The following is a 12,688-nucleotide window of genomic DNA, read 5'->3' on the forward strand; positions in this document are numbered from 1 at the left end:
AAACATGATATTACTTTCTTATTTCTTGTTAAAGTTGGATCGGGTCGATTAAGACGTCTATAGGAAAATGGCTCCCTTGGCATCAGGCACTTCAGGACTACATGAGCCGACCTCCTGAGGAAACTAAAATGTAACCGTGAGGTCCGGATATGACAAATGACCCGGGAAAGTGTTACTGATGCACACAAAATCCTGAGTTTCTGAACTTTTACTTGTATCAGTTATAACTGAGGAATGAGTTCCTTTTAGCAAATGGCTGAAACAGACATTTAGCCAAGTTAAACACTCCTATATAAGAGTTTATTTATGTAGTCGTGCTCTCTCTCTCTCTCTCTCTCTCTCACACACACACACACACACACATACAGGTACAGTGAATGCTCCAGGTTTCTTTCTCTTTTTTTTTTCATTTCTTTGTTTTTTCTTCATTTTATTTTTGTGAAGGCGGTGGGAAGGGAAGGGTCTTGGAGAAAGATTTTTTTTTCTGATGCTGTTTTATTCAAATTATACATTTAATAAATAAATAATTCTAAATATACGTATTACTGTAAGTATTATATACACATTTAAAGACAACAGAAAGTAGCTTATTTTCTTTTTAAACTTTTAATGTTTTTGCTGTGTCTACGTCGCTAAGCCGCTGCCACTAGAGGGCGCTACAGACCACAGCTTCCACACTGCCCCATTACTGACAGTATTTTTCTTTTTTTTTAACAAAGGGTGCGTTAACAACAAAAAACACAGTGGGGAAACAAACTTTTGGCCCGAGAGTGTAGTGGTCAGATGTTATTATAATATAAAATGAAGCAGTAGGGTGAATCTTTATTGCACATTACTGTTTCCCTTTCTGTAAAATTCTGTTATTACTCGTGGTATAGGATTTATAATCTCATTGATACTCAACTGATTCAAACCCCTGCCCTTCCCTCTGTAAGTGTCTATAGCCCATAGCTATAGTTCTGACCATCAGGCAGTGCTGTAGTACACTCTGTTGAGATTAGTCCCTGCATGACAGGCTCCAGTGTTCATCTTATATTTGTATTGTATTTTTTCATACAGTTTTTATATATTCTAGATGTTTTCTTGTACAGATGTTTTTTATGTCAGTTTCTTTCAGCTTTATTCATTGTAATAGTGTATAAAATGATTTGTAATGAAGTAAAAGTTATAAATAGACAAGCACAAAAACAACAACAACAAATAAATAAAAAAAAAAAGACATGCTGCTGTATTTAGATGCTTTATTTGCGTTTTGTCAATGTTGCTAGAAGATTTACAAAGAGCTCTGAGTAATTAGTGTCTATGATCTACCGACTGATTTCTTTTCTTAATGCATTATTAGATATCATCATGACCACTGATTTGTTTTAATTGTATTACACATTATGTGATGCACTGGTCATTTCATGATTTTGTTTAAACTCCACAGCCTGCAACGTATGAGCTTACGTCACGACCCCTGCAGTATTTACGCCATGCCACCCTGCAAAAAAGTGAGATAAATAAATTAAAATTCATACACAATTAGCCGGGTCCTAAAGTCTGAGACCGCATAGAAAATCTGGGATCAGGTCACATTTAATGTGAGTCTTATGAAATCTGTTGAAGCTCATGTCGCTCTGATGGGGTTTGATCTAACATGGATCATCGGGTTGTGAAGTCTCTCAGCTCAGGTTCACGCTGTTGTTAAAGTATAAAGTACCAAATCCTTTAAAAAAATTTCTGTTTCTGTTTATAACGAAACAGTCCTCTGTACATCTCTGTCATTAAATGAATGAGGTAGTCGTACCATGCAGTAATGCCCTGCTGTCTCACTATGATCTTGGCACACTCGGCAGCTTGTGAGATGTTATCCGTAAGAAGTTCTGTGTGAGAAAGTGAGCGTTAGGACGATTACTTGAGCCTTTGCACAGCTATGGCTTTTAGCTCAGACCTAAAAATCACAGGCTTGTCCAAATGTTATCGTTACAAGATCTTGATGTGAAGGGTAGATCTATGAAACGATTCTTACGACTGCAGGAGATTTTACATCCGTTAGCGCTGTGGAATTTCCCATTGTTACACCACCAGCGGTTGTTGATCTGGAAGATTCCGTAGTCGGTCGATCCATCAGAGTTGTGGTTGATGGCTTGGGTGTTGTAGCCAGACTCATGCTTGGCCAAGCAAACCCCTAAAAATATATTAATAATATTTAACTGAATACAACCACTGTGGAGGAAGTGTGATGTTCTGGCTGCAGATTATTCTGGATAAAAATAACTTGGTGTTAGTTTCTCCTGTCCTTCCTCTGGGTTTCCTCCAACCTTAAGAAACATAACAAATTACCCCTTGTTCTTACATTTGTGTGTGTGTGTGTGTGGACTGGTGTGGAGTTTCCCATGTCACGCCCGGTGTTTACAGCACAGGCTCAGTATCCACCATTGTTCTGACCAGGATAAAGCAGTTACGAGACTTCTATCATTAGAATAGCACAGATGGAGAAATACTGGTGTCTATGGTGTTAATAAAGCACAATAAGACATTTTCTTAGTGATCGACAGTGTCATGCTTTCTCACACTTAGTAACTGTTTTAGCCTTTGATGATCATGGTGGAGAGCCAGAGCCTATCCTGGGAACACTGGGCGTGAGCAGGAACACAATCTGACTGGGACACCAGTCCATCACATGCTACGCTTCACACACATTCACACCTAGGGGCAGTTTATTTTTCTCAGACCACTTACTGACATTTTTTAGGAGGTAAGAGGAAACCTCCAGGACACAGGAAGACTACAGACAGCAATGACTACCTGCTGCACCACTGCACATACTTTTCTGTATTACTGTATAGCATTCAGTTCATATCAGTACAACTACTTTAGCTATAAAATGTAAGTGCTTACTCTGCACAATAAAAAGGTGTCCTGTATCGTATGTGAAAATACCACGTTACTCACAGTTAGCCAGACTGATGCCACGATACCCAGCCATGCCGTTGGCTTTCATGGCTCTTGCCAGATCACACCGGTCATATTGTTTTGCAGTGACGACCACCAGGAGCAGAAGGAACACCAGAGCCTTCATTGTGCTGCAGTCTGAGACCTAATCACAAATTGTCTGAACAATCGCCTGTGTGTTCTCCGTTCTGCACTTTTTATACGTGTACACGGGTCACACGAGGAAGTGGATCTGACTGCGGTTGATCTGACGGTTATGCAAACTTTCTCTACCCTTTCTAAGAGAAGTGAAATTGGCACGACTTATATTTGTCCTGTGGATTAAAAAACACTTCAACACTGCGGTTGTCTTTCTGAGATAAGAATGATGAAGTTGAAAATGATTAGAAATTTGCACGTATGTGTTTTTGGTAAAGATTATGGATCAGGTGATGTGGATGTGGTGTTTCTTGTCTATTTTCTCTCTGACATTCTCTACATTATTTTTGACGAATAAATGTCTGGTCTTTATTTTTCCTTGTACATGATTTGAAGGTGTTTTCTGTGTAGCTCTAGTATTTAACTATATACAGTATCTACATATTTTTGTAAATATTTTATTATATCTTTTCATGTGACAACACTGAAGAAATGCCCCTCTGCTCCAGTGTACAGTAGTGAGTGTCCAGCCTGTATAACAGTGTAAATTTACTGTCCCCTCAAAATAACTCAACACACAGACATTAATGTCTAAACCGTTGGCAACAAAAGTGACTCCACCCCTAAGTGGAAATGTCCAAATTGGGCCCAAAGTGTCTATTTTGTGTGGCCACCATTATTTTCCTGCACTGCCTTAACCCTCTTGGGCATGGAGTTCACCAGAGCTTCACAGGTTGCCACTGGAGTCCTCTTCCACTCCTCCATGATGACATCACAGAGCTGGTGGATGTTAGAGACCTTGCGCTCCCCCACCTTAGGGTTTAGGTCTGGAGACATGCTTGGCCAGTCATCACCTTTACCCTCAGCTTCTTTAGCAAGGCAGTGGTGGTCTTGGAGGTGTGTTTGGGGTCGTTATCATGTTGGAATACTGCCCTGTGTCCCAGTCTCTGAAGGGAGGGGATCATGCTCTGCTTCACAGTACATGTTGGCATTCATGGTTCCCTCAATGAACTGTAGCTCCCCAGTGCCGGCAGCACTCATGCAGGCCCAGACCATGACACACCCACCACCATGCTTGACTGTAGGCAAGACACACTTGTCTTTGTACTCCTCACCTGGTTGCCCCCACACACGCTTGACACCATCTGAACCAAATAAGTTTATCCTGGTCTCATCGGACCACAGGACATGGTTCCAGTATTCCACGTCCTTAGTCTGCTTGTCTTCAGCAAACTGTATGCAGGCTTTCTTGTGCATCATCTTTAGTAGAGGCTTCCTTCTGGGACGACAGCCATGCAGACCAATTTGATGCAGTGTGTGGCGTATGGTCTGAGCACTGACCGGCTGACCCCCCACCCCTCTGACCGGCTGACCCCCCACCTCTTCAACCTCTGCAGCAATGCTGGCAGCACTCATACGTCTATTTCCCAAAGACGACCTCCGGATATGACACTGAGCACGTGCACTCAACTTCTTTGGTGGACCATGGTGAGGCCTGTTCTGAGTAGAACCTGTCCTGTAAAACCGCTGTATGGTCTTGCCCACCGTGCTGCAGCTCAGTTTCAGGGTCTTGGCAATCTTCTTACAGCCTAGGCCATCTTTATGTAGAGCAACAAATCTTTTTTTCAGATCCTCAGAGAGTTTTTGCCATGAGGTGCCATGTTGAACTTCCAGTGACCAGTATGAGAGAGTGTGAGAGCGATAACACCAAATTTAACACACCTGCTCCCCATTCACACCTGAGACCTTGTAACACTAACGAGTCACATGACACCGGGGAGGGGAAATGGCTAACTGGGCCCAATTTGGACATTTCTACTTAGGGGTGGAGTCACTTTTGTTGCCAACGGTTTAGACATTAATGTCTGTGTGTTGAGTTATTTTGAGGGGACAGTAAATTTACACTGTTATACAGGCTGGACACTCACTACTGTACATTGGAGCAGAGGGGCATTTCTTCAGTGTTGTCACATGAAAAGATATAATAAAATATTTACAAAAATGTCAGGGGTCTACTCAGTTTTGTGAGATACTGTATCTGGCAGTTGTTCTGTAAATAGACAGTAACTGATAGTCAATACATTTTTACTCATTACAACTAATAAAGTTCCTCAGATAGGTGATGATCCATACACCAACTTTAGCTGTAAAACATAAGTAGTGTTCAAGATATTGCACGTGTCCAGTTTCCTAGATGAATGATTCCCAGCCCTCATCCTCCTGCTGTTTCCCTGCTCTGAACAGTTTAAACAATTTTGTAGCAGAAAGATATCCAGAAACAGAAAATACAGGTCCAGAGTAAGTTTTTTAAATAATAATTCAGTCACGTACACTTCCTCATTATTAGACTTCATCCCTTAAATCTATCCACATTTTGTAATTTTATAACCTGCAAATGAAATAGACTTTTGACTGCAGTTATATATTGTGACTCTACACAAAATAAAATAATTAAAAGCCTTTAATTTAATCCTATAAACCTCGACAGAAAAGTCTGCATAATGTATGGAAGTTTAATTCCTTAAATGTTTTTCAGACTGAACAGTGGCGATGGTTAGGGTTGTTTTTCTCCATCAATATCTCAAAGTCTGATACAACTGAATAAAAGAGAAAACATTGTTCATGTAATAAACATTTCCATTTTTCTGTAGCAGCATCAGCTGACGCTGTCTAAGGTCAGACACACTTCACTTCCATCTTTCCAACATTGCAAGAGCACTCACAAGCCAGAAACAGCGCTGGGTTGGGCAATCAAAGAATATTTGGAAATTCGCAAATGTTTATGTGAAGATAACGAGTTCTCCAAAACCTGGATGAAAGAGCTCCTGATAATTTATCTCCTCTATGAAATGTTCAAGTGCAAGATCCTGCTCATGAGCTTTAAATTATTTGCTTGCACAAATTGTTTGCAATGACTCATAAATTATACTAGGATGGAAATAAATACCGTGGTTTCAACATCAAATACAGACTTGAAGCCCATTTGTTTATTAGACAGTGGACATCACATGTATTCCCTGTTGCGTGCACATTGTTATTGCACTTTTTCATTGCCTTGACCTCTTTTTTTGTTTTTTAAGAAGTGACGGTCAGTTGCCTTTAGCCTGAGCCATTGATCCATACTCTAAAAATATTATCCCTAACATTACAAATTATACAAACGCAGAAAGATATAAAGCTTGAAACCATTTAATACAGCATGCTTATTGCAGGAAAACTGAAGATGAATTTACTGCATGACACGGCTATACTTCCTAACAAGTGAGGAATGAGGAAGTCTAAAGTGCAGTCAGACATTTTCAGGGTTTTTCCTTCCTGAAGTAATTCAACCTGCAGATTAAATAAAGCAGAGCATAGCTTTAACTCAAATAATAACCTTCCTCTAAAAGCAGGGATCTTTTAAGGTGGCTCCATTATTTAATCTTTCACTTACACTGCCATTTTAATGCGTTATTCCTTTGATTTAGATCCTTTTCTGTTAGCTGGAAATGATTCATGATGGCTAGAGAGCTGTCGCTAAAACACACACAGGTCCATTATCTTATATAAGAGTGTTGGGAAATTCAGGAACATTTACCAACTCATTTATCTTCTATCAAACTGTGTTTGGATCACATGAACCCACTCCATCATCCAGACGTCAAAGCTCAAAGTACGGGAAACAATACTGACACTACTGCCCCCTAGTGTCTAATAATATTGCATTGCAGGAAGCCACATCTTTAGTGTTTAGCACTGTTGCCTCACAGCAAGAAGTCCTGGGTTCGAATCCCAGGTTCAAATAGGCAGGGGACTTTCTGTGTGGAGTTTGCATGTTCTCCCCATGCCTGTGTTTCCTCCCACAGTCCAAAAACATGTACATTAGGTGGATTGGTAATTCTAAATTGCCCATAGGAGTGAGTGTGAGTGTGTGTGGTTGTCTGTTATGTGTGGCCCTGTGAAGGACTGGTGACCTGTCCAGGGTGTACCCCTGCCTTTCGCCCAATGTGTGCTGGGATAGACTCCAGCAGATCCCCGTGACCCTAATTAGGAATAAAGCAGGTATAGGAAATGAGATGAGGAAGCCACATCATGAGCGCATGCACAGGGTCCACTTATTTAAAATCTTTCTGTTTAAAAACTAATAACAGAGTGTATTCTCCACAGAGGATTCCCAGTAGGAAGTTCGAATCCTTTTTAATCATCCAGAAAACTCTTGACAGTGAAACTAACTGAGTAAAGAAAGTACAGATTGTCTCCATCTTGAATAAGATTGAATTTATATACAATATACATATATAATTTCTTCTTCTTCTTCTTCTTTTGGCTTTTCCCTTCAGGGGTCTCCACAGCGAATCATCTCTCTCCACCTATCCCTATCTTCTGCATCCTCAACACTTACACCCACTAGCTTCATATCCTCATTTATTACATCCATATTCCTCCTCTTTGGCCTTCCTCTTTGCCTCCTGACTGGCAGCTCCATGTCCAACATTCTCCTACCAACATGTCCAAACCATCTTAATCTGTCCTCCCTAACTTTGTCCCCCAAACGTCCAACATGAGCCGTCCCTCTGATGTACTCATTCCTAATCCTGTCCAACCGTGTCACTCCCAAAGAGAACCTCAACACCTCCAGCTCTGACTTCTTTCTCTTCCTCAGTGACACTGTCTCTAAACCATACAGCATGGCCGGTCTCACCACTGTCCTGTACACCTTCCCCTTGATTCTCTCTGAAATTTTTCTATCACACAGAACTCCCGACACCTTTCTCCACCCATTCCAACCTGCCTGCACTCGCTTCTTTACCTCTTTCCCACACTCTCCATTACTCTGGACTGTTGACCCCAAATACTTAAACTCCTGTCCCTTCTTCACCTCTTCACCCTGTAATCTTACTGTTCCACTTCCCTCCCTGTCATTCACACACATGTACTCAGTCTTACTACCACTGACTTTCATTCCTCTTCTCTCCAGCGCAAACCTCCACCTCTCCAGGTTTTCCTCCACCTGCTCCCTGCTCTCACTACAGATCACAATGTCATCTGCAAACATCATTGTCCAAGGAGACTCCTGTCTGACCTCCTCTGACAACTGGTCCATCACCATAGCAAACAGGAAGGGGCTCAGAGCCGATCCCTGATGCAGTCCCACCTCCACTCTGAACTCCTCTGTCTGCCCTACAGCACACCTCACCACTGTCCTGCTCCTCTCATACATGTCCTGCACCACTCTGACATACTTCTCTGCTACTCCTGACTTCCTCATACAGTACCACAGCTCTTCTCTTGGCACCCTGTCATACGCTTTCTCCAAGTCTACAAACACACAGTGCAGCTCTCTCTGACCATCCCTATACTTCTCCATCAACATTCTCACAGCAAAAATTGCATCTGTTGTGCTCTTTCTGGGCATGAAGCCATACTGCTGCTCACAAATTTCCACTACCTTCCTTAACCCACTACTCTTTCCCAGAGCTTCATTGTATGGCTCATCAACTTTATCCCCCTATAGTTGCTGCAACTCTGCACATCACTCTTATTCTTAAAGATCGGCACTAATACACTTCTTCTCCATTCCTCAGGCATCTTCTCACTCTCTAAAACCCTGTTAAACAGACTAGTTAAAAATTCCACTGCCGCCTCTCCTAGACACTTCCAGACCTCCACCGGGATGTCATCAGGACCAACTGCCTTTCCACTTTTCCTCCTCTTCAAAGCCTTCCTGACTTCATCCTTTCTAATCTTATCTACTTCCTGTTCCACAGAGTTCACCCCTTCCACTCTTTTTTCCCTCTCATTTTCCTCATTCATCAGCTCTTCAAAGTACTCCTTCCATCTCCTCTGTACACTCTCCTCACTTGTGAGCACCTTTCCATCTCTATCCTTAATAACTCTAACTTGCCTCACATCCTTCCCATCTCCATCCCTCTGCCTAGCTAACCTGTACAAGTCCTTCTCTCCATCTCTAGTGTCTAACCTAGTGTACAACTCATCATACGCCTTCTGCTTGGCCTTAGACACCGCCCTCTTCACCTCCCTCTTCACTCTGTGCTGTAACTCCTTGTATTCCTGTCTATTCTCTTCAGTCCTGTCCATGTCCCACTTCTTCTTGTCTAACCTCTTCCTTTGAATACTATCCTGAACTTCCTCATTCCACCACCAAGTCTCCTTATCTTCTTTCCTCCTTCCAGATGACACACCCTTCACCTTTCTTCCTGTCTCCCTGATCACTTCTGCTGTAGTTTCCCAGTCATCTGGCAGCACTACCTGACCACCCAGAGCCTGCTTCAATCCTACACACCACCATCCTATGCTGTCTGGCTACACTCTCATCCAGTACCACTTTACAGTCACTAATCTCTTTCAGATTGCCTCTTCTACATACAGTAGGATGTAGTCTACCTGTGTGCTCCTCCCTCTTCTGAAAATAAGTGTTAACCACAGATATGTCCATCCTCTTAGCAAACTATACCTATATAATATATATTATTATTTTTATTATTATTATTATTATTATTATTATTATTATATAACAAAGTTATTATTTGCACTTCTGGTGGATGTTAAACTGCATTTTGTTGCTGAGTACCTGGTACCTGTACTGTGAAGTTCCAAGGTCTTTCATGCAATCTAACTATTTATTAATCTATATATTCACACTCATCTAATTACAGGCGCCGTAGAACATCCATCCACTTCCTGTAGCACAGAGAACCTGGAATCTATCTCAGGGAACTCTGTACAGAGTGCTAAAGCAGTGTAGAGCACAATCTCACACAGACATTGACACACTATGGACCATTTAGAGATGCAAATTAGCCTGAAACGCATGTCTTTGGACTAGGGGAGGAAATGGGAGTACACTGAAGACACGCCTGAAGCACAAGGAGAACATTCAAACTTCACATACACCTTGTGGAGAATCAGATTGGCATCTCCTGCTCTCTGGATTTTTTTAATTTTTTTTTGAGACACATACTCTATCGTCCATAACAGTTTTGGTTTCAGGGGCACTTTAACCACAAAAGTCATGATGAGTGATTTGATGAAGCTATATTAGAAGCTATAAAAGGTCTCCTCAGCAGTTTCTCATGTGATTTTTTATTTTCTTTTTCAAAAGAAAACTGAAAGAGAAAGGCTGGTGCTGGAACATCTGATTAGGAAACTACTTTCAATGCACTTTAACACTTTAACTACAAACTGATTAGAATTTTAAAAAGGTACAAGATATTACTAACAAATTGTTGTATCGGTGATATTAGTGGTGTTTCGGGGCGTGACACCACCCTGACATTACATTTCTTCTTATAACATGTAGTGTAGTGTTTTATTCTTTAATTAGTCTATTTCTGTACCAGTCTCCAACCACTTCTTTAAAGGGAAAGAAACACACACGAAGTGCAGCGTAGTGTTTTAATCATGTAAGTGTAAGGTTAAACTTAATACAGACGAAAGCATGGCAGGTCACACAAACACTCAGCAGGGCAAGGAGACGCAGTCAGCCTACAGGATTACGGATTGTTCACCCTAACGACGTAAACATACTAGCTAGAGAAGTGTTCATCAGCAGAAAAGGCAGACGTACATGAAGCACGTCGTACGTTTCACTAGAGCTCAAGGCACCGGGACCTAGCATGGCTCCTTGTGTCTGTACAGAGAAGCTGTGAAACTGCGAGGCTGAGATGAGTTCATTAGTGGTGCTTGTGTCCTGAAATCACATTCACACACATGGAGCAGTACAGCAGGCTAAGAAGAGCCGGGATAATGCGACAGATCACAAACCATGTGACGGTGAAAAGGTTTTACTGTAGCATTTAAAGTCCAGGAGCTTGCATTGTGGCAATAGCCTTAATAAAGAAAAAGAAAAAAACAAAACAATATGAAGCCTACACTATTAACATGTCAATAGTAATAGTCACATATTAAATGACTCCTTTAGTCTCAGTCTTTATATAGATGTTTTACATGAGCTGATATTTAGGAGTAGTTTGTTGTCCCAGTGTAACTGTACTGATGAATAGAGAAATAGTCTGCCTCAGTCCTGAGTCACAGAAACCATTTCCAGCTTCCAAACAGATGAGATACAGAACACAACAACAGCTTTATCCATTACATTCATGGCACGCTCTGACCAAATCCTTAAGCTTAAAATAACAAAGAAGAAGAAAGTAGAAGAAGCACAAACTCATGACAGCAGTACAGTCTTATAATAAACCAATATGTAAACAAAACGTTATGCAGTTCAGTCAAGACAGAAGAAAACATGACCACTACATCACCGATATCTGGCAATCTAAGGTGCTGAGCATATTTATACAACATATTATTAATACACAAAAAGGAGGAGGAAAAGAAGAAGAAGAAGAAGAAGAAGAAGAAGAAGAAGAAGAAGAAGTGCATGGTGTTTCAATCAAGGAAGTGAAGAAAAAATATAGAAAGATGACACTTGTAATAAAGGGTAGAAATAAAGGGTGGGGCAGCATGGGACAAATCAGCCACTAAACTCCGCCCTGTTCAGCCCCTGTGGGGAAAAAACAACTGGAAAAATTCAGATAATAATAGAATTGTAGATTTACACCATTACATCAAACACCACATGATTCAAATTAGTGTGACAATTAAATAAAAGAACAAATAAACAAACAAACAAATTCAGAGTTGATTTGTCCGGTGTAAGCCACTCAAACTATATCAGTGTAGTTTATGGGGATCATTTCTTTTATAAACTGCTGAAAACATACAGTATACAGTGTTGTTATATCAAACCATCAACCCAGATGGTCTTAAAAAAATACAATATGCCTCAAAGCAGTGCATCAGATTCACACTATTAACTGTGGAGGTGTTTGTGACCAGTAATCAAGTCAGGAAATATTTTAAGAGGATGAGACACAATAAGAAGCGTGACATGAGAAATACATAACGTCTGATGAGCACCAAAACTGGGAGTAATGGTTCAACTGTCTGGATTTTACTGGATAGAAATATGATTGTCAGGTGTTGTTGCACAAAAAAATCGCATTCTCAGTCAAGTGTTTCCCAGGACAGCCAAAGTTCATCCTTTGGTTTGTTTTAGTAGCAATGCTGTGCACCAGCATTAGAAAATAATAATAAAATCAATCCCATGTGAACCGATCAACGTAAACATTACCAGTGTTCACATTTATCCTTCATGTATGGCGTAAATAAGCGTGCTGGATTACTCGGTGTGAAGAAACTAAAGGGGGATTAATAGTGTGTATGTGAGGCACTAATCTCAGCGCGAGTGGACGCAAGCGTTATCTGACCAACCCTCTTAAATAACTTCAACGTTGTGTAACAGTCTGTTATTTATTTATATTTTTAACATTGAGTGTTGCCTAACTGACAGGCAAATGAGTGCAGAGCTCACCTACTGACACATCTACAGGTGTGAAGATGCTAATGCTAAAAGGTTAACTTCAGGAGAACACCACAGTGAGCTATGCTAAACCGGGAAAAAATGAAATCCAGATGTCTAACAGTATGATCTAGTGCAGGTTATAGGTACATTTTCTGCCAAAGAGGCATTTCCACCGCAGCACAGGTGTACACACACACACACACACACACACACACACACACACACACACACACACAGTAGTAGTAGCAA

At 41.0% G+C, this 12,688-nt stretch overlaps 2 protein-coding genes across 2 annotated transcripts in view; both read right to left on the bottom strand.

Moving 5' to 3' along the window:
* Positions 1-1,227: 1,227 nt before the first annotated feature.
* On the bottom strand, positions 1,228-3,153 carry LOC131366611 (lysozyme C-like). The gene is made up of 4 exons (XM_058411214.1): positions 2,938-3,153; positions 2,012-2,170; positions 1,790-1,865; positions 1,228-1,483 (listed from the first exon to the last, which is right to left on the bottom strand). Exons 1-4 carry the CDS (start codon positions 3,062-3,064, stop codon positions 1,417-1,419), a joined length of 429 nt encoding a protein of 142 aa, XP_058267197.1. The 5' UTR covers positions 3,065-3,153; the 3' UTR covers positions 1,228-1,416.
* Positions 3,154-10,456: 7,303 nt separating this feature from the next.
* The window catches only part of macir (macrophage immunometabolism regulator), a 4,594-nt gene continuing 2,362 nt past the window's right edge, over positions 10,457-12,688 (bottom strand). Inside the window, exon 2 of the mRNA XM_058412710.1 lies at positions 10,457-12,688. This exon is cut by the window's right edge and continues 964 nt beyond it. The gene's annotated coding sequence lies outside the window, so the exon portion shown is untranslated.

Source organism: Hemibagrus wyckioides, linkage group LG16 (genome assembly GCF_019097595.1).
Source record: "Hemibagrus wyckioides isolate EC202008001 linkage group LG16, SWU_Hwy_1.0, whole genome shotgun sequence".
Lineage (NCBI taxonomy): Eukaryota > Metazoa > Chordata > Actinopteri > Siluriformes > Bagridae > Hemibagrus > Hemibagrus wyckioides.